The 24151-nt window shown below is 34.8% G+C and overlaps 1 protein-coding gene across 1 annotated transcript in view; it reads right to left on the bottom strand.

Annotated features, from left to right (window-relative positions):
* The window catches only part of LOC150109184 (acylamino-acid-releasing enzyme-like), a 467476-nt gene that overhangs the window by 14250 nt on the left and 429075 nt on the right, over nt 1-24151 (bottom strand). The window contains exons 21-22 of the mRNA XM_090411884.1: nt 17385-17493; nt 6085-6191 (exon numbers count right to left, since the gene is read on the bottom strand). Of these exons, the coding sequence (XP_090268010.1) occupies nt 6085-6191; nt 17385-17493 (216 nt within the window). The remainder of the gene's footprint in view (nt 1-6084; nt 6192-17384; nt 17494-24151) is intronic.

The following is a 24151-nucleotide window of genomic DNA, read 5'->3' as shown; positions in this document are numbered from 1 at the left end:
TGACTGAAAACAATTGCCATTCTCCTAACTGACTCCTACTCTTGCTGGCTGTAATTCAACTGCTATCATTAGCAGTACCCCACATCTCTTGTCCTGTCTACTCTATCCTTCCTGAAAATACTAAATCCATCACCTTCTATCCATGTAACTACATCATCTGCTGTTAGCCAAGTCTCATTAATGCCTACAACATTTGGAGAGGTTGCACTATCCAAAAACTCCCTCCTCTTTTGTTCCTGTTACTTCTGGCATCAGCATATAGAAACTGCAGCATTCCTGTCAGCCCCAACTACCTTTACTTCCTGAATTGATCCCCTATTCAATATTTTTGCTTGAGAGACTAGATTCTGCACTTGGTCATTCTCACAATCATTTCCTTCATGGATGCCTTCAAACACACACACACACACACACACACACACACACACACACACACACACACACACACACACACACACACACACACACACATTCATCTTCCCTAATTTCTTTAGTTTTTCTGACTTTGCACTTCCAATTTTCAGTGAACAAAGTTCTCCAGACACTTTAATCTGAATAAGTGCAGTCCAACAGCATTGTACAAATCTTTATGTCCATTACACTCAGGTAATAGGTCCACAAACTCTACATTTCTTTTGCACAACCTGCATATTGATTCATTAGCCTATTACTGCCCTCCATTTCAGTTTGCCTCTATCATAGCATGGCAGCCTACCCACTAACTTCACCTTCTCATTCTTCTTTTTTAATTCTTCCAATTAGTCCTTCACATCTTCCTTCATACAATACTTCTCACCTCTCTTGGTTCAGACAAAACAACCAAATCTTTCACCTTCCCTTTCTTCATTCTAACAGCATAACTAATATTATTAATTTTGCACCAGACAAACAAGATTTTGTAGCACTTTCATGAATTACTCCCTTTATCATAGAATTGGTGTAAAAAATTATCTGCTTATGCTCTTTCTCTAGTTTATTCTGATAATTTTCTTTTTTGGCTTCAGCCCTCACTTTTCTTCTGTTCTTAGTTCTACTAATCTCTTGCTGTTTCTGCAGCCTTTCAATCTCACTCTTTGTCCTATGAAGGACTACATGCAAGCGAGCTATTTCTTTATTCAGGTCTTCTACATTCTCCTGAACTTCATCCACTGCAACTTTCATATACACTATCTTATACTTATCTTATATATCACCTGATTTATACTCTCACATTTCTTTCATCATTGCTTAAAACTGGAAATGCATTCCCTTCAATACTTTAAGTTTCATGGCTTTTAATACTAACTTCTGCTACTTCATTTGCACACTTCTGATAAAGTCTTGTATTTCTGGTTTGTAAAACATGACACACTTGCTCTCTACTGTAACTCTCATACCACAATCTATTTTTGCTTGGCAACGAATGCATAGGGCACACACTACATTTCCCAAAATCCTCCCCATGTCAAACCCCCAGTCCAACAATGTATTGGCTGCCATTGTTTTCGTTTACAATAGTGACATGAATAACACAGTTTATATCACACACAGTATAAATATCAAAAATAAATAAACACATTCAACCACGGAATCATACACAAGAATACTACAATCCCTAATTATCAAAATATCATTAAATCAGTATTAACACAATGACTTAGCTGTAAGCTCATAATCATGTAGTCTGTCCGATGTGCACTACCTGGCTATTTTTTCCCCTAATAACGGTAGCGGATGTATTTCTTATGTTCTGTAATGTAGATGTTAACACGTCTTCCTGTCTGTTTATAGTAGGTTAAATCACAGGGAACTTCTACACTCTGGGACATGCTAGAGGATGGAGTTTGTCCTTAGGAGACAGATCAAAGTTGCTAATTTGACATGAAGTTCTGAGTGTCTAGAGCAGGGGTGGCCAACCCATGGCACATGCGCCGAAAGTGATGCATTGCATGATTAGAAATGGCGCACTAAACCCCAGAGAAAAATTTTAAAAAATTTGTATACGATTTATATATATATAAACACAAAATTAACCTACCACTGAATTCTAGAGTGTGCGCTTATTATACTTGTTTGATCTTGAAGCAACAGGCACTGGCAAATGCTGACATGCGTCACCAGTTACTCAATCAGTTTACAGCTGACTCTCGTGTCATAATGTTCGATGAACTGCTGATTTGATGTGAGTGAACAATTCTGTGTTTTCAAACTTATATGTTTTTATTAACAGTTCTTTAAGTTTAAGATAAATAATGGATGGCATGCCAGCAGAGGTGTGAAAGGAAATTGGGTGCAATTTGTTGATGTGTAGAATGCAATCAAAGGGAGGATGAATGGAATTGTATAAAATAGACAGATTACCTTTAAGTGGATCTGGTGTGAATCAAGTAGAGAGATTGCTGACAGAAGACAGTATAATGAATGATCTGAACAAGGTATCAGCAGAAGTCCGAGGTGATGTAAATAAGTGGAGAGTGGACCAAGAATGCAGGATGGATAGGGAAAGGGAGGAGATAGTTATGATAATTATCCATGTGAACATTAAAACAGAGATTATGACAATGATGAGGAGGATGCTGACATGCAGATGCAAGGGGTTATGGTTTCCTTGTATAAGGCATTGAACAGGCTGCATATGGATTAATGTGTGCAAATTTGATATCTTAGTGAGATATTGAGTGGATATGTTTGAGATGTATAAGTTGGCGAGAGGATGTTATCATATTAATATGGAGATTTTTCATAGGGTAGAAAGACACAAGAGTAGAAGGAGAGGCCATATCTGGAAGCTGAATAAGGATTTGAGAAAAAGAGAGTGAGGAGAAGGTTCTTTTCATGGACAATGAAATGTATTGCCTGAAAATGTGAATGGGTTTAAGGCACAGTAGCGGATGTATTTCTTATGTTCTGTAATGTAGATGTTAACACGTCTTCCTGTCTGTTTATAGTAGGTTAAATCACAGGGAACTTCTACACTCTGGGACATGCTAGAGGATGGAGTTTGTCCTTAGGAGACAGATCAAAGTTGCTAATTGTTGGTCTTTTTGATGGTCTTTTTGCATCAGAGTTTGGAATCCCTATGATGAGTCTTCTGACTTCATGGAGGTCTGATGCTAATAATAATAATATTGATTAGGAAAATAGTAATAATTCATCAAAGCAATATGAAAATGGCTACTATGCTTGCCGGTTCTGTAGCAGTTTTTACTATTACTGCTGGTATTCTCAGGTCATAATTTACTTCGATATATAATGTTCAGCTGAAATGTATAAACCTAATCAAGCAGATAAATCAAATTTATCCTTAAAGATTTCTGAAATTGTTCTTTTCAAATTTATAGTAACCACAATACTTTGGAATTCAGTACTGGAAAAGTTCATAAAGTTCTACAAAATTAAAACTATAACCAGTTGTAGAAAAACAAAGTGAAATTTACAAATAATTTTTATTGTCGGAATTTAGGATTAAGTCTATTTATGATAGTCATTCTTAAAAACAATTTTTTTTTTTTTGCAGTTAATCAAAAATGTCCTTAAAAGCCTTCAAAAACATCATAAAAAAAAAAAAAGATTGTTATTATTTGATAAATAATAATAGGATCATTTATCGATAAGTGCAACTTAGCATGCCTTTTCACTTGGTACTATTAAATAACAATAGAAAATGCATACAGAAAAGCAAAATGACTTTTTTTTGGTGTGTGTGTGTGGGGGGGGGGATGTAACTGAAATGTATTAATGTTGCAATATGAAATATCAGTTTCTTAAAATTAATATAGAACACTTACAACATCAAACAAAAAAAAGCTTTATTCACTCGCATTTCATTAACATACGAGGGTGGTCTAAAAGGTTCTTGACCTTGACCACAGATGGCAACACTATCGGCAAGATTTCTTTTTTCTAAGCTGGTACATCTCTCATAAGCATCCCTGTGAAATTACAAGTCATTCTATCAAGTAGTTTGTTTTATACAGCTGTCTCAAGCAAAATTATTGTCTGTATCCCTTGAAATGGATAAAATTGAGTATCATGTGGTTATAAAATTCTTTGTAAAAGAAGGTTTAACAACAAAAGAAATTCCTTAGAAGTTCATAGCCACTCTTTTCCTTCATTTTTGACAATTAAGAAATGGGCTGCCGAGTTTAAACATGGCCGTACCAGCCTTGAAGATGATCCATGTGAAGGACATCCAAAAAGTGTAACAACACCAAAAATCATTGATCAAGTGCACGATACGGTATTAGATGACTGGCAAATCAAAGTGCATGAAACTGCTGAGATTATAGGCATTACAAAAGAATATGTAGGATATATTTTGCATGAAGAATTGTAAATGAAAAAGCTTTGTGCAAGATGGGTGCCGAGCTTGCTCACAGCAGATCAAAAACGCACTTGCATAAAAATCAAGTGCGTTTTTCTCTGAACAGTGCTTGGAGCATTTTAACAAGAAAAAAAAACTGATTTTGTGCATCGATTTTTTACTATGGATGAGACTTGGATTCACCATTACACACCAGAATCCAAATAGCAGTCAAAACAGTAGACAGAAGCCGGTTGTTCAGTGCCAAAAAAGACAAAGTTGGTTCCATCACCAGGAAAAGTCATGGCATTGGTGTTTTGGGATGCTAAAGTCGTTTTGTTTACTATTTATCTTGAAAAGGGTAAAACAATAACCAGGGACTATTATTCCAATCTTTTAACCAGACTAGATGAAAAAATTCATAAGAAAAGACCCGGTTTGCTGAAGAAAAAAGTCATCTTTCATCAGGACAATGCACCTGCCCACAAAGGTGTTTTGGCAATGGGAAAATTAAGGGATCTGCACTATGAATTATTGGAACATCCACTCTATTCCGCACATTTGGCTCCCGCTGACTTCTATTTCTTCCCTAAACTAAAACTCTTCCTCGCTGGTCAGCGTTTTTCTTCGAATGAAGAGGTCACTGCAGCTGTAGAGGGATATTTTGCAGATCTTACTGAGAACCACTACAAGGATGCGATAATAAGATCTGCAAAATATCCCTCTACAGCTGCAGTGACCTCTTGATTCGAAGAAAAACGCTGACCTGCGAGGAAGAGTTTTAGTTTTGGGAAGAAATAGAAGCTGAAATAAATGTATTAGTCTTAAAGGAGATTATGTTGAAAAATAAAAATAATTTTTAAATTATAACTTTATTTTTTCATTGTTAGGCTAAGAACTTTTCAGATCACCCTCGTATTTATTCTTCTTTTATAAATTTTTGTCAAATGCACAAAATAAGATGCATTTAATTTGCAAAAATAAATTAAGTTGACAAATACAGTGAGTTGCCCAGCGATAAGTGTGGTATCTGCACCATGGAAAAACTTTCCATCTCATAGTGAAAAACTGATATGCTGTGAATGACATAACATGAACAGAACCTGCAATTTAATGACAAAATGCAATATTAATAGCAGGGGGTGTGCACCCAGGAAATTCATGAGGTTAAGTAGCACATGGTGGGAAAAAAAGTGCACTGTTTAACCTCATTAACTTGCTTATTCCTTGTGGTTTCCTGTTAGTTAACTGTGCTTTTTTTAAAATTGATATCCTTCTATACAAATAGAAAACAGTGTTGAAGATTTTTGTGTACATTATTTTTAAACCAAATGTATGAGATTAAGTTAAACACTGTTAAAGATGGTAACTAAAGAGTGCCTCTTCCAAATTTATGTAATATAATTACAAATAATTATGTAATTAATTTCAACTGAAAATAATTTACTTATGGTATTAAATGAAAAAAAAAAATTTTTATGCTGATGTAAGAGAAAAGTTTACTTCTCAGAAATGAAGGACTGAATTGATGTATGCATACAAATGATGTATCCATCAATCAAATTTTTTTTCCACAAATGTAATGAATTTTTTTAATAATGTTGTCTTACCACAGTCCTTCCCCCATCAATACCAACTGTATGCTACTGATTAATCTTATAATATTCATAGTAGAATATTTGAAACTAGGACAAGTTATCCTGGGATTGAACTACTTTTACTATATAAATATTTTATATACATTTACTGAAATTATAACACAGGATGACGAATTAACTTTTGTTCTATCCATTATTACATACCTTGTTGGAACTCCACGAGCTTTTAAATTGTTATAATATTTCATACCTTGATGGTAAGGAACTCGTAAATCATTTCTGCCCAAGAGAACTAATGTTGGTATGGTCACCTAAAAAAAAAAAAATACCAAATCTTATTTGTTGTAAAATACACCTGAAAAACACAGAAGCTATATACACACACACACTCACATATATATATTAATGGAATGTGAACAGACATGCTTCTGACTGCTCCTCTTTTAAGAACTGTTTCCATGGTTTTGAATAAGAAAACTGGATGAATGTGGACTGACAACTTGTATAGTGTTCTTTCTAGTAGTGAGTAATTTACTTCTCACTTTCATAATTCTAAGAGTACATGAGTGATTTGGTAGTGATTCAATCCTTATTCAAGTGTAAGCAAAGTTTGCATATGAAGTATCTTCATGACCGGCCTACTTTGTGTGTGTGTGTGTGTGTGTAGAGTGAGAGAGAGAAAGGCTGTTGAATTCACATTAATTGCTTATTATACTTGACAAGAAGGATTAAAACAAGAAGATTAAGTCAACAGCCTCAATATACAAGCAGACTAATTGTGAGGATATCTCTTGCAAACTTTGCTAATACTTGGGTAAGATTAAAACAAAAATTTCTTTTCAAGTGAAAGAAACTTCTTACAACTTTCTCTGATGCAGAATATTTTAATAATTTGGTGATACAGCACTTTACTATTATTATTATTATATATATATATAACACCTCCAGAGAGTCTAAAGACTCATCGAGGGAGGGTACCTACTCTACAACTCATCGTCTCCACCAACCAGTGCTGGTACACTTTACTATTGGTATGCAATAGTAAAGTGTACCAGCCCCTTTATTAATTGTAATAAATGATATACAGATGCATAAAGGTGCCAGTACATCTCTATGCATCTTTATTCAAACATGGGGTTAACCATAGATAATATAAATGGTCAACATGCACAAACTGACAAAATTGACAATCACAAACAATATAAACGAGTAATCAAAGTTCAACTGCAATTTGTGTTAAGTGTTTATATCAATATTGCATTTATGTCTATGTACCATATTTATTCAAATATAACTTGCCCTTGCATATATCTCCTACCACTGATTTTACTTTATGGAGAAAGAAATTAAAACGTTTTGCATATACCTTGCACACGAAAAAAAATTTAAAACTTTTAAGAAATAGATAATGAATGTTGTTATGGCAGTTTCAGATATTTTGGAATTTGAATGAAGAGAATCAGCACTTCAACTCAACAACTGTCGGCTTGCCTTTGTCTTCGAGTCACATGATCTTTTGTTAATACCGCACCAATTGTATGCATAGAGATGGAAGCAACCAGTAGAGGAAATGATGGAAGTGAGAGCAATGACTTCTACTCGATCTTGGATTGCATGGGGATGGAGCAGTGAATGAGGCTAGGTTCAGGTTCTACGTGGAGTGAATGATTTCACCAGAAATAATTGCCAAGGGTTTTTTAAAAACTGCCATCTCTAATGCCCTGGATGGGAGTGAAGATGATGCTATTTTGGTAGATGACCATTTGTTTTAATTTAATTACAGAAGCATTGTTGTTAAAGATTCAAACACATTGCATGATGAAGGTGAGTGAGCAATCACATAAATAATGTTGATAATTAAAATTTAAATGCATTCATTTCATAAACAGTGTGATTTTTTATGAAACAGTGTGTTTCATAAATTATAATGAATACCGAGGATTTAATTATAAATGTTTTTTCCTGAAAAACTTTAGTTTCTAAAAATCCTCACATATATCTCACACCATGATTTTTTAACTTTAATTTTGGAGAAAAAAGTGCAAGTTATATTTGAGTAAATATGGTAGTTGGAAAGGCAAACATTTTTGTTTGTCATTTATTTCCATAACAATATGATAATACAAACTGCAGTTAAACTTTGATTATTCATTTGTGTGCAAATTTTGATTGTGAATTTTGTTAGTTCTGAACACAGACATATACACACCATAATTATATAATGAAAGAATTACAAAACATTATTATGTTGTCCAAATTTGAACAGATCTTATGGAATATGTTTATCTTCATTATGGACATATTATTTAAAAATACGGATATCACGTGTGTGTGCGCGCGTCATGGACTTGAGTTATACTTAGTTGTCCTGCTAGGCTGCAATCCACAAGCCTTCATAAGCAGCGTTTATTAGGCTTACACATGTATCATTATCATTTAAACCACAGAAGATTCTATATGAGATGACAAGTGAAAATTCTACCAATAAAGTGTATACTTTCCCTTTTACATAAGTAATTTGATTTTACAAAGTATTTTATCAATGTCAACTCATATTTTAGCAAAAAGAGGCATAATTTTATCTAATCCATTGCATAAGAGGCTGGTTCAACATATATTACACTAATACAGAGGTGGGACAGAAAGTAAAGTATAAAGGGGGGGGGGGGTTAGCACCAGTCTGAAGATCCGAAGATAGTACCTTTTGGAAATACATATGAAAATAATGTCTCAAAGAACAGCAATACAGGTAATGAAAGAGGAAGAAAATTTCTTATGTGAGCTGTAACTAGATGTTGCACATATCTGAGTACAAACTTACTGATATCAATTCTGATTTACAGCTACCATGGAAAAATCTACAGAAAATCATGCAGAGAAACTAACCTTCTGTGAAAGAGAATAGCTGCTGAATAGCTATTTTCTTCTATACTAATCAAGAGTGTTTAGGGAATGGAATGCTTGGGGACATCATACCAAATGTGAGAACAATATTCAATAGCTGGATTATTATTATTATTGCACGAGCACTTTCATGGAGTCTAACAACTCATTGTGGGAGACCTAAACTATCCACACAATCTATCATACCTCTCCTCGAAACCATTAACAGATCAAGCACTCACAACTGACTCTGGCAGCCCATTCCACTCATTCACAACTCTCCAAGCAACAAATCTAGTCCCAACACTCCTACTAACCACACCATTATTCAACTTCCAGGAATGATCCCCCCCTTGTATTGGCCCCTCCAGCCAATTGTCGAAACATTTCCCCTGCATCAAAACTCTAAAACTCTTTTTAAGCACATTAAATATTTCTATCACACATCCCCCTCTTTTTCTCCTATTAACCAACTTCCGCAATCCATACACCTTCAATCTATAATCATAGAGACTACTCATCATCTTGGTCACTCGCCTCTGAATTTTCTCCACCACTTCATCATTCCCAAGAAACAAAGGAGACCAGACTTGAGCACAGTAATCCAGATGTGGATGTATCAAGGCCTCATAAAGAGGAATAACAACTTCCTTATCTCTACTTATTTTTGTGTTCTTCAAAAGCAAAGTAATCTTATGCACTACCTTAGCAACATGTCCTCTAAAACTTTAACTGTCTTCTGAGATACTGATTGGTCTATAATTTGCTATTACAGTCTTAGAACCTCCCTTATGCAAAGGAATTATTTTGACCTCTTTCCACTCCCTTGGAACTCTCCAGAGCTGAAACTTAAAATTAAACAGCCTATTAAGAGGCATTTCCAGTGACTCACACATTCTCGCTAAACCTGAACTGATATCCCATTGAATCCCACAGCTGTATTTATGTTGATATTTTGCGATATCCTAAAAACTCCAATTCACCAATCTCTGTACCTGGATTAGTGTCTGTCACATATGTTAAAGAAATAATCTCACTAGGATGACATACCCTTGCAAAGTGGTCACTCAGTAACTTGACTATTTTATCTGCTTCTGTCACCTCATGACCATCATCACTCATTAAGTCCACTGCATTTGTTTCCTTTGCAGCTCATGCTTAATGATATTAATTGTCCATCTAACACCTACCTGATTGCCTCCTTACCTTAGGTATACAATTTAATATTGCTTCCTCTAGATGACCCTTGTTGTGTTGCTTTCTTACATTTTACAACTATTTTCAACCTTTGTGTTATATCTCCGTTATACACTCGATTGGTAACACGTGATACCTCTGAGGGACAATGGAATTTCTTCGAGATTGAGGCAGTACCAGAGTATCAGAGTGTCCGAGATTTACCCCTCGTAAAACACCAAGAAATTTATTTGTTTCGCTGCGCCACTTAGCGCTATTAGATTATTAATATTAACAACCAAGAGGTAATCTCAGGACAGTACTTAATGATACCTATCAACTCAGCAGACGTGGCCAAAATATACCCTTTTCTAATATCCCGCATAGGTTCGCATTAATATTTTATAAGAGGTGCATTGGATTCCAAAAATCACAGAAAGTCTTTGTTAGAATCAAAAGCTAGGTTTATTAATTCTCAAAAGTAGATACACTTAATAACATTAATTGAAATCCCATCTTAAGGGAGATCCATACAAAGCCTAAAACATTCAAACACTGCTATTATACTTATAACATATTATGTAGCAGCTATCTAAAGTAAGAACTATATTAACGCTCTCTAATGCATTATTTATGTATTATTATCACAGTTATTCCAAATTCCGTAGCTCTGTCAGACTACACAAGATAACATTTATATCTTTCACAATCTCTTTATAATTTATCAATTCTTTACTCTAAACATATCCTTAACTTCGCTCATTATAATAGTGAGCTTTAACACAGCGACAGACAGTAAGATCAAATTCAATAGCTTTCTAAAGTGATAGCAATACAATCTTATCCTATATCATTAATGTTCCTTTTTTATAACATATTCATATGGCACAAATCTTTCATTCATTTTCAGTGAAACACAAATAAAGTCTACTTATCTTCCCTTTATGGTTCTTTATTGCATCATAGGTTCACAGGAAACTGGCCTTTTGTGGACAGCTGGACTTGCTTCCTTTCGCAGAGAATATGGCTGAGGAGACCCGTAGCTGCCTATCAGGATCCCTCCGATACCGAGACACTCTCACCCTATGCCTCCATGAGAGAGAGACACACAGAAGATCCAGGAACAAAAAGCCTTGTTTCAGGGTCGCATGACCTGTATATTTCCCTTTTTCTTCTCGGCGTTTCTCACCCTTTTCGATGTCCAGCGAACTCTCACGTGTTGCTATGTCACGGCGTCCATCCTCTCCCCTGCTTATTGCACATATGCTGACATCACATTGTTTGCTCTTGGGGTGAGCCACTCCCTCGCGTACAGTTCCGTGACCTTGACTTCATCCCCCCCCCCAACTGTTGAATTTGTGCTCTATAATTTTATAATTCTTTTATACATGTTAATTTATAAAGCTCTGATAATGTTTTACACTTTCAATATTAAATTAGCCACATTCGTGAATGGCACAAAATACATACTTATTTACCCTTTCATAACAGAACATGCTTGATATATATATAATACTTATTTTACACTTAGAGGCAATTTACTGCATTTATTTCCCTTTTTTGTTTGGAAACCCATGTTAGATTGTGATGAGATAGGAGTTCATAAAATTCCCCTCTATCACAATCCAACACCCTTAACTATCTCCCATGTATTACTAACATCTTTACCTTGCACTGTTTTATGCCATGGCACAGATTTAAGCTTCTTCCTAAGCTTGTTATAATCACCTGCCTTTTAGTTCCACATATACTTCTTCTTGATGGAATATTCCTCATGTTTTATAATCTTTGAAGTCAAGACCACATGGTCACTTTCACCAATCAGAGGTAATGTGGTCACCTTGGTTATGGATAGCTCTTCTGATCCTAGGACCAGGTCCAATACTCTCACATCCCTAGTCCCCTCCATCACATGCTGCCTCAAGTAATTATCTCTTAGTAGGTGTATAAATTCCATTTCCTTCCTACCATGTGATCTTTCTTCCCTCAAGTCTATATCTCCATAGTTGAAGCTCCTTATAATAATCACTTGACCTGTACTCATTGTACTAATTTGGTAATGCATGTCTTCCAGATATACCAGATTTACAAAATATACAGTATCTTTCCAGATACTGTATATTTTGTGTTACTGGCCTTAATCTCACCCCAGACTGCTTCACATGAACAGCCACCCCTGCCATCTATCTCCTATTCTTTTTGGCTGCAATTCATCCACTAACATCACGGTACCCCCTGCCTACCACCCTATCTTCCCTGAAAATACTAAACTCTTCACATTCAATCCATGTAACTACATCATCTACTGTTAGCCAAGTCTCACTAATGCCTATAACATTTGGAAAGGCTGCACTAACCAATGTCAAAAACTCCTGCTTGTTGTTACTGATACTGCTGTCATTAGAATATGGAAACTGCATCCCTTTTGATCTCCACCCACCTTTACTTCCTGAATTGACTATCCTATTCAGTATTTTTGCTTGAGAGACTAGATTCCACACCAGTGTCATTCTCACACTCACTCTTCTCAGGAGTGCCTTCTGAAAACCTCACCTGCTTTCATCCTAACTGTTTAAGTTTTCCTGAATTTGTGGTTCAGCATGCTCGGTGATCAGAGCTCTATGCAGACATCTAACACCAAAACATTTAGATGCAGTTCATCAGTATTGTACAAATCCTTCTTTCCATCCAACACAGACCACAGATCCACAAATCCTACATCATTCCTTCTTCACAACCTACGTATACACTCATTAGCTAGCAACGTCCTCCTCTTCCTCCTCAGTTCGCCTCTATCATAGCATGGTAAGAGACTTACAATTTTCACCTTCTCACTCTTCTGTTTTGCCTCTTCTAACATCTCCTTTAAATCCTCCTTCACAGAGTACTTCTCGCCTCTCAAATCATTTGTGTCAACCAAGACGATCATTTCCTTAGATTCACCTTTTTGCATCTGGTTGGCATGACTAATATCGTGAATTTTTGCTCAGGGAAACACGATTTTGTCACACTTTCATTAAGTACTCCCCTGATCACTGAGTCTCTATATATAATTTTTTCCATAACTTGTTTTTCTTGTTTGTTCACTCAGTCTTTATTATTACTTCAAAGCACCTGCTTCCTTCTCTTTTCAGCCCTGTTAATCTCTTGCCATGTCTGTAATTTTTCAATTTTGCACTTTGTCCTGTGAAGGATAACATTCAAATGTGCTATTTCTTTATTAATGTCGATTTCATTCTCCTCTATTTTCACTGCTGTACGTTTGCCATTAATAACATCATTTTCCATCTTACTGTTGGTACTATCCACTCTACTAATATTGCATTCACTCACTTTTGAAACATTTAATACTCTCTCTCTCTCTCTCTCTCTCAAGATTTAATTTCTTTTCACATATCCTTTAATTTTCTCGTCGAATACATTTCGCACACACTGCACAAAATCCTGCAAATTCAAATCGCCCAACAAAATGGACTTTGCTGCATTTGCTCTACTATGCATTGATGCCATACCATATTGTAATAATGTATTTAAAGAAAAAAAATAATACAATGTTTACTTACAAACTAAATAGCTCATTCAATCCCACACACTCGTTTAAAACAAAAACTACTGTAAGTTAATTTAATATTATCAACTAAAATCCAAAAAAGTTACTTATCCTTCAGCAACTATTCTTATATCAAAGAATAGTTGTTAGAGATAAAGTAATACCTTGAGTAACCAGAACCTAATATCTTTGGTATTGAAGAGGTGATACTTGCAATATGTTTATGCCAAGAGAGACAAGAGGGTAGAGTAATACCAAGAAGACAGATATATCTTGTCTTGCTAGAAATTTCTGTATTGTCAAAAGTGAAACCGAGGTGGGGCAGGGATGGTTACTGATTTTTGTAAGAAATAAAATAAACTGAGTTACTGGGCATTAAGGTTAAAAAGGCTATCCTGAACCTCATTGAAAAATTGTTTGGAAATCAAAATTCATTTGTGCAATGCAAAGTGTAATGCACAATCATTGCAAAAACCACAGAATGGATCTATCAACTGGAAAAGATCCTTAATGTGCTGAAGCCAAAGGAAAGAACACAATGTTATGGTAAGAAACTAGTAATTGCAAATTTTAAGATCCATATACCATCACATGGAATATGCAAGTAGTCCGCAGTTAGGCAATTCGGTTGCAAAAGACAGACCAAACAGGTGGAGCTTATTTAATAAGCCTTTGTACCAAATGCAATCAAATGCTTACGGATGTGAAATGTAAACAGAAGTTTTTCCTGAACTTCTCTATGCATCTGTCCCATGGAAGATGATATAAGCAAGAAGTCTATAATGATTGATAGGGATAGAATCCATACTGGTGAACATTTATGATTTAAGAAACTGCCTGTGCTAATGCATTTTTCTCACTATGCTTTTTTTTTTTTTTTTTTTTAAATTTGTTTAATTCATTGCTCCATAAGCAAAAAATAAAATAAAATAAAATAAACAAATAAATAAAATGAAGTGAGAGCAATAGCACTGCAATTTGATACAAAGATTTGCCACTCTTCTTAAGAATGGGTAGAATATGCAACTTTCCTACCTGCAGAATAAATATCAGTGAAATAGAGAGCACAAAAAGTGACACAAAACAATAGTCTACTTTTTGGTGCAGAATCTCTGGAGAAATGCCATGAAGACTTTTTTTAATATCAGTTTGAACAAGATTCTTCTGATTTCCTTATGAAAAAAAAAAAAAAAAAAAAAACATCAAAAAGTGCAAGTTAGGAGCAGTCACAGGACATTTACTGAAATTAGCAATGAAAAAACTGAAGAAAAACTAATAAGCCAGAACACTGGGTTTTTCCTGTGAGTAGCTATGCAGAAGAACTAAGCACACAAGCCAGAAGGGTTGGATAAAAGTCGTTATGGTGAATAATTCTACCAAGGAACCAAGAAGCACTTATTCCATTTATATATGATTTAAGTTTCCAGGTTTTGGTTCTTTCAAAATTAGTTTTGCCTGTGTTGATAATCTGCTTCCAACTACTTTATCATTTGTTAAGAACAGAAAAATATAACTTTGTTTTTCTTTTTTTATCAAATATGAATTTGGTAAGAAAAGAAAAATTTGGATTACAATCTTCTTTTTTTTTTAAGTGCCTCCAAGTCATGAAAGGTTGTAAACCTATAATATATTAGTACAATGAGTTGGCTAAGGAATTTTTTAATTATTTTTTACTTTTCTTTCTTTATTAATTTACTTTTTACATAATCCAGAAACATTGCTCTAGAGATATATGTGGAACTTTTTTCAAGCCACTTTAGGCCTTCAAAGTGGAGTGGTAATTTCACATCAGACAATAAAATTCCTCTCCCAGTTAAAGACAATCACAAACATTCATAGCCACAGTGAGATTCAAACCCACAGCCTGTTGGATGAAGAGTGGGTATATATTGACCACTTGGCTAACTAGGCAGCATTCATATATACTATGCTCAATTCTTCTCTTGACCCTGGCAGGCACACTTGTTTTGAGCATTGGAGCTCTGATCAGAGATGAGAATTAAAAGGTATTGGGGAAAGAAATGTGATCTAATGAAACTCAAAACAATAATCCAACTGAGCAAATGAACCATAGAAATCACACAGATCATTCTACTTAGTATTCTTATAATGTCAAATAGCAAAAGAACAAGAGTGATTATGAAAATGTAGCTCAGTGAGTGAAAAAATCAACATTAGGTTGGGATGTGAATTGCTAAAAGATAAATAATGTTCAGAGTGCACTTAAAAAAGATTAAATGATGAGGAAGAGATAGCATGTGAATCTACTGCTTGATCAGTAGAGCTAGAAAAGGGAAATTTAATGTTCTCAATTCCATCAGATGGACTTGTGAATATTAAAATGGAGAGCAGGACTGTACAAAATCAAGATTTAAAGAAAGGAAATCAAAAAAGTTCAGAATGACTGGTTGCATCAGAAGAATAATAAAGTTAATAAATGAATCAAGAGATTTTTAGCCAAAGAAGGTCAAAAAGAGGAGATTCTGAATTAGACACTCACTGATATGGAAAGTAAATGCATACACAAATGCTACTGCAACAACAACATGTACATGCATAATTTAATTTGCGAATTCCATGAAACTTTATCATTAACATTCAAAAGAGAAATATCAGGCAATATAACTCAATGGACAAAACATTAGAGATACCTACCTAATATTGTGTCGGCCCTCCTCTAGTGTGAATAACAACCTGTACTCTTCAAGGCATTGACTTCACCAGATGCTATGAGCCATGCCTGTTGCAGCATTGTCCACAACTGTGCTTTAGACATTGGTCCCGAATACATAGATCCGATGTCGTGCTCTACGACATCCCAAAGGGGGAGAGAGAGAGATTTGATTGGATTTAAATCTGGGGATCTTGGTGGTTGCAACCTAGTGGGGTGGTTTTGTCCTACTGAAACAGACTATCGACTGCAGTATGCATGAAGCTGCCATGAAAGTGTGTAGGTGATCGGCCAGCACATTCTGGTAGCTCACAGCATTTAAGGATCTCTCCAGACTCATAAAGTGTCGCTTGAGAAGGCTTCCCAAACCATCATAGAGCATCAACTCCTTGAACAGAGCTGATCTGGGACAACGAGGCCATGGACTCATGCTGCTGATGCTACACTCTCACCCACCCGTCAACTTAGTACAACTGATAACGGGATTCATCAGAACACGACTCATGGTCCACTATGCAGAGCTCCAGTTTTGATGGTCTCGACACCAGACAAGATGCAATGCCTGTTGACAAGCCGTAAACAGTGGTACACGATTAGGGCATTGGCTGCTGTAGCCCATGTATGCAGGATACGCTGTACTGTTCACTCGCTGATGCCACTTGGACCTCCAACATTGAAACTGGATGTGATTTTTGCTGCCATTACCCTGCGGTTGGTCTGTACAAGCCTGGATGGTCTACATAGATCCTAATCATCAATGGCATGTGGTTGGTCACCACTTGTTTACTGGGCACTGGAATGTCTATTGATGGTATGCTCACGGTAGACCCTTAACAGGGTTATCCTCAAGAACCTTAAAGTTCTTACCACTTGGGTGGTAGAATGACCAATCTGTCTTGAACCGATAATACGTCCACAATCACAGTCACTAAGATTGCCACATTTACCCATATTCGTTGATTGCGATATACTGTTGAGAAGCCCTAATGTCCGCCTATTTACCATCTGTGTTTGGTTTGGGTATGTTTCGCTCTGCGTGAGGGATGTTAGTGTCAACTTTCCATCATCCCATCTCTAATGTTTTGTCCATTGAGTGTGCAATTTTACTTTTATAAACCTGAACTGCATAAATATGGATATGTGTGTGTGTATGATAGCGATCAAGACATACATACTGTGGTAAGCAGTAAATGGCTAAAATATATTTATTTGATAATTCCTTACCTTCTCAACATATTTAAATGGAGACCTTTCCCACATAATGTTAGCAAGTTCAGGAGTTATAACTGCTGCAAAACTAAACAGTTCTCCTTGTCCGCACTCTACCCAACCCCTAAAAAGAGATACAATATATATTTTATAAAATATATATATATATATATATATATATATATATATATATATAAACTGTGATATTTTTCACACATATGTATTTAAAGAACTTCACTTATACTAAATACATAATAAATACATGGGGCCATATATGTTCCTCCTGTCAAAATCTTTGGTAAATTAATGCAGCCATATTTGTTGAAGTTTGGGGGGGGGGGGTGCTTCATAACTGATGGTGATTCCAAACATAGTGTCTCAAACTTATAGTGACTTCTACATAATAGCAATGTTTTATTCCATTTAATCCTGTGTGACAGAGTGGGTGCACCTTTTTTACAACTCGTATAGCAGAGTATATAAGTTCTTTTCGCTACCCTTTGGTATTAATTTGGTCTAGCTACTCACTGATGAAGCCTCAATAAAGGCTGAAACCGGTCTGGGTAGTGACCTCCCACCATAATGTAATAGCAGCATACATTTCCTAGGAAATGTGTTTTTACATTATGGAAAATACCAAGAATAGCAATCAGAACTTTACCCACCCTTGCTGCACGTTGCCTGAGTTTGTACTACATATTTGGACTACTTGCATTAGCTCACACTAGTAGTCGCCGATACTTTATAGTTTATTATACTATATTAGGCATGAAACTCTCTGATTCCAATCTTTGAGTTTCTTATTCGGTTTTAAAACAATGTGGGATTTAATATCCCCTTAATTTAAATAATGTTTATATCGCCGAAATGAAGCCTATTGGCTCTTTATATTTAAGTAATATAATACATAAATAAATAAATAAATCCCGTTCCCATTCATATGTCGTCTCCTATCTAGGAGGTTGACTGCTATGATGTGACTCATGGTTGACTATGAGCATAACGATATGTGATGAGGGCCCTATCTCTTCCACATATTGTCATAAGTATTCATGACTGTAAATCTGTGTGTGTGTGTGTGTGTGTGTTCACAAGGCCAGTTTGCCTGTACTGAGGGACGAAAAGCCTGAGCGGGTGAAAAAACCCTCTACCTCAGTATGAGACTGGCTAACTCACCTTTAGTCGAAAGAGACCAGATAAAAGTTCTTTACATCACGGATGGGAATCAAACCCAGATCTTTCTGACCAAAGGGTTTTGTCTATACCGACTGAGCTACAGAAGCTCATAAAAAAAAAATAAATCCTTAGCCGACCTCTGATGCTAATGTGCTATAGGTTTACAACTATTCATGGGTGAAAGTCACAAAAATAGACACCCTCACTCAATGATTCTTTGGCATCCCTGTAGGTACATTACTGGATAAACAATAAATAGATAAAAATAAAAAATAAGCAACTCTCCCTTTTTCTTAAACTAATAAAATCCTATCTAATATCCTGTCACTTTATAAACTTCAGGGAAACTTCAAACTAGCTTTCTTGCCTATCTTCTATAATTTGATGCTGAATTATCCAAACCAGCCAGCACACTCTCACTGATATGTCAAGTATATTACAGATTATTTTGTTCCTATTCTTTTTGTACATTTTTATATTCATTCTCAAAAATGTAATGTTTAATTGGTCTATATTCATATTTGCGTTGTTCCATGTTTCTCACTTATACTTTCATCACTTTGCACTTTGGTTCTTTACATTAATTTTTTTTTTTATTACAGAAGAAAGAGATGTTTTAGGTGTTTAGCTAATGATAAATAGATGTTTATTTAGATATATTAGATATTTTGACATCCCCAGTTGCCTGAAACTATTCAAAAACCATATACAGTTGACCCTTGAAGAACACAGGTTTGAAGAGCACAGATCCACTTACATGCAATTTATTATGAATAAATATATTGGAAAATATTTCAGAGATTTGCAGCAATTTGAAAAAACTCGTAGATGAACCAATAGCTTAGAAATATCGAAAAAATTAAGAAAAAGTTAGGTATCTTATGAATGCATAAATATGTAGATACTAATCTATTTTATCATTTACTACCATAAAGTGCACACAAATATCAATCGAATCATTCCGGTTTTGTGACCCCCATTTTTATTAAAAAAGACTTATTTAAAACTAAACAAGTACTAAAAAACAAACCTGACAAGTTTCGTTAGTCGTCAGACTAACATCTTCAGGGGTAAAGATAACTAACAGTTTAAAGCACAAATGATAAGAAATTATGAAAAAACAAGTTCATTTATTGGTATTATGAACATCAAAAAAGTTCGTTAAAAAATCGAATAACAGATCTATGCAACCGTTAATACGTGTTAGCTGGAAACAATGCTATTTGATATTGTGTTCTGTGGCTCACTTTCACTCTGTCCGAAGTCTGAACTGGGTAAATTTTTAATAAACGCTGACCAAACTTAATTTAAAATCAAGCCTTGATTTTTGTTGCATTGTGTAGGAATTTTAATCATATTTGCTGCCTCTTTGAATTTTCTTGTGCAACAGTTTTTATCAATGTAGGACATGTTTGTTCTGTCCTAGAGTACATCATGACCAGTAGAAGCTGTGTGAAATGCCAAGCCAGACTTATTTTCTCTCTTTTTTTGTAAGTCCTTTTAATGTTCGCTCATCCAGATTTCTTCCGATCTTCCCGTCTGGCCTACATAGCAGATACCACAAGAACAGTGAATATTAGAAACTCCTGTTTTTTTCATTGGGTGATGTGGAGGTTTCAGAGGAGGATGGGATTCTGATATATTTTTAAGTGGCAGGAAAGTCACTTTTATGTTGTACTTGTAGAGAAATTTGGCTAATTTATCTGTTACATTTTTGATATAAGGAAGGGTGACTGCATTCTTGAAGTCTTGTTTATTTAAGTTTCTTGTAGGTGCTGTATTGAGAATTTTCTTAATTGCCTTAGTTTTGAAACTATTCAGTTGTAGGATCTTTGTTAAGTATTGTATTTCTTCTTTCTGCTTTTTTTCTGTAATGGGGATGCTGTATGTTTTATCCCTTAAGGTTTTTATGAGGCCTATTTTTTGCTTGGAATGGTGGTGTGAGGTAGCATGAAGGAATCTTCCTGTGTTTGGTGGCTTTCTATAAATGGAGAACAATAATCTGTTTTTTCTTTTATTTATTTCTATAAGGATGTCTGGGAAAGGAAGTTTTTTATTTTCTTCTAGTTCCAGAGTAAATTTTATGTTAGGATGTAAGTTATTCTAACATAGGATAATTATGCAAACATCAAAAGGACTTACAAAAAAAGAGAGAAAATAAGTCTGGCTTGGCATTTCACACAAATTCTACTGGTCGTGATGTACTCTGGGACAGAACAAACATGTCCTACATAGATAAAAACTGTTGCACAAGAAAATTCAAAGAGGCAGCAAATATGATTAAAATTCCTACACAATGCAACAAAAATCAAGGCTTGATTTTAAAATCAAGTTTGGTCAGCATTTATTAAAAATTTACCCAGTTCAGACTCAGACAGAGTGAAAGTGAACCACAGAACGCGATATCAAATAGCATTGTTTCCAGCTAACATGTATTAACGGTTGCATAGATCTGTTATTCGTTTTTTTAACGAACTTTTTTGATGTTCATAATACCAATAAATGAACTTTTTTTTCGTAATTTCTTATAGTTTGTGCTTTAAACTGTTAGTTATCTTTACCCCTGAAGATGTTAGTCTGATAACTAATGAAACTTGTCGGGTTTGTTTTTTAGGACTTATTTAGTTTTAAATAAGTCTTTTTTTAATAAAAATGTGGTCACAAAACCGGAATGATTTGATTGAACTTCTTAACCACAGAAACCTCTGCATGATTATACACAAATATATTATAAAAAGTTAAAATTTATCAAAACTTCTGCACACAAAACACTTACAGACCATATGGCCATTTGCAGTCAAGAGAAATGTAAACAAATGTAAAGATGTAGTGTTAAATCATAATACCATAAAATTAAATTTTTATAATGATTTTCACTCATTAGTGTAAAGATTAGGCTACTGCGAAGCAATCGTATCGATTGCACTAGTCTACCATAAAGCAATCATATGTTGCTGCTTCTTCATTATCAATGCATGAATCATTATACCTGTAAATAAATATAAATTTTTTTTTTCACATTATCTTTTCTATCTTTTCATTTATGATGTCTACTGTTAGCAATATGTATAACATCTACAGTGTTTTGCATCACATAAGACAATATTGATGTAGGTACTGATAGACATGATTCATCTTGTAACCACATAAACTTACTGTATCGATAAATACAGTACTGTAAATGTGTTTTCACTTCTTTATGATTTTCTTTAATAACATTTTCTTTTTGCTAGCTTATTTGATCGTAAGAATATAGTATATATATATACATACATACCATATAAAATATCTATTAATCTACTATTTATGTTATCAGTAAGACTTCTGGTCAACAGTAGGAGGCTATTAATAGTTAAGTTTCTTTCTGGGGAGTCAAAAGTTATATGTGGATTTTTGAACAACATGAGATCAAGGCTCAACTGTAATTCTAGGTTCCCTTGGCTAAAATTTGACTTGACAAAAATACACAAACAAAAATGTTATTGGTTCCCCACTTATAAACTGGCTTAGGAATCCCCCCTCCCCATTACTACCTCCCATCTGTGCATTTCAAACTCTTGATTGTAAAATAGTGACAGTATATTCAAGTTTTGATACAGCCTACCATTCTGGTAATGTCTTTCTTTCTCTCTAATATTTTTACATTATTCACTTTTACTATGAACTTGGGTTATCTTACTTGGCATGAGAAAACTTACAAATAGACAGAATGCACAGCTATGAGTCCTCTCCAATCTAAATTTTTCATGGTTTCATGGAATCAATACAAAAAAATCACCCTGATTCCTCCTCCCCCTTACTCCTTTTCTCTTCAACAACATGGCTTGAATATGTTTTTGCAGCATACCTTAACAGTCAACATACTAGGTTCTATTTTTCCTTAGAAAAGGAAAATAATAGCCATCTTCCTCTTTCTTGATGCTCTAGTGCAGCGCTTCCCAAACTGTGGGCCGCGGCCTCCTTGGGGGCCGTAGGTTTTGTTGAGGGGGGCCATGAAATAATGAAAACAAATTTAAAATGTTTTAAGACTAAGTATATATTTTTTTTTATTTTAAAAGAAACATATTATTTAACTTTTATTATTTCTTTTTTGTTATTTTTTATATTTTAATGGAAAAATTCACACATTGGTGTTGGTTCACAAACTTTGCTTCCTGCGTATTTCGGCGCTTAACGAATATTAGTAAATATTGCTTATTCATATGTTTCATTTCAAAGCAGTGGTTAATTGTATTTACTTCGAATGTTCTCCAGGGAAGTTCCAAATCTTTCTGTCCCTTTCATAATGCGTTCATAATCAGGGACTGTTGATATTATGTTGATATTGACTTTATATACATATCAAAACTCGTTTTATATTATCACTGTCATCCGAGCTAGTTTTCTGTTACCAATAAAAGTTTTGCACATACTTCACACATGAAAAAAAGCTTAAACAAGTTCATGTGGGGATATAGTAACTCGCTTGCAGTGGTAAACAACACGCCCTACCTAAGAGCCACTATACTGCAGAAGCAATAAAAATAAGTACTTTTATTATGCCAGTGAATAAGGTATGAGGAGACTGTGTAATATATTTCTCAACAAATAGTGCAATTAGAGACAACTGGGATAAAAACACACTAATTAATGAATCAGATGTCCCCTCATACAGAAACTATGCTGTATAGACTGAAACAAAACCATATGTTGCATGGGCAAACACAGTATCTAACTAAAAACTATTGTTATTAATTAGATGTGTGTGAGTTCGATTTCCCAAGGCAGCAATAAAATTCAACCGAACGTGTTAAAATTCGTAAAAGTGTTAAAACTAAGTAATATATATATATATATATATAATGAATGTTATGGCAGTTTCACATATGGAATTCGGTTGAAGAGAGTTAGCATTTCAACTCAATTGTCAGCTATGCTTTTATCTTTCGGTTGCGCGATCTTTTGTTAATACCGCACCAATCATATGCACGTTTTAATAAACAGACTGCCTTTGCTGTCTGTTTCACGTTAGGCTTAATTACCGTAAAAGGAGAAAAGTCACACAAGTGAAAAATGTTCCTGGTCCGGGGATTCCCGTATTCAGGTAATATTCACTAATTTCATGTTGTCAGTCTGTGATGTGCCAGTATTGGTAAGTGGTGATATTATTTTATCTATTCTACGTTAAAAAATTTAACCCCGAGATGGATAAGTGGTTGATAAAAAATAAAAAAATAATCCCACGAACAATCAGAAGAAGCAGAAACAGACTAAAAAAAAAAAGGACAGTATTTCATATTTTACCAGAACAGCCCGCATCGTCTTTAGAACCAAACAGTAAGAGGCAAAAAACGTAATATATGCATTTGATTTTTGCAATATTCGCTGTGTATGTTTTGTATTGAATATAAATACAATAAATATAATAATAATATATCTCTATTACGATTTTTTTCGAGGGGGGATGTGAAATATTTTAATTTTTGCAAAGGGGGCCCTGACATCCAGAAGTTTGGGAAGCACTGCTCTAGTGGTCCAATTACCCAGATCCTTATCCTTTTCTATCTATAGGAAGTCTACTCATACTGGTAGGTACATTGTCATCTTTCACGCTATCATCTCTTCCA

The sequence above is a fragment of the Typopeltis vanoorti genome, chromosome 2 (genome assembly GCF_054136105.1).
Source record: "Typopeltis vanoorti isolate ZY-2024b chromosome 2, IOZ_Tvanoo_1.0, whole genome shotgun sequence".
NCBI lineage: Eukaryota > Metazoa > Arthropoda > Arachnida > Uropygi > Thelyphonidae > Typopeltis > Typopeltis vanoorti.
Note: the sequence above shows the minus strand (reverse complement) of the source record. Positions and strands in the feature narration are given on the sequence as shown.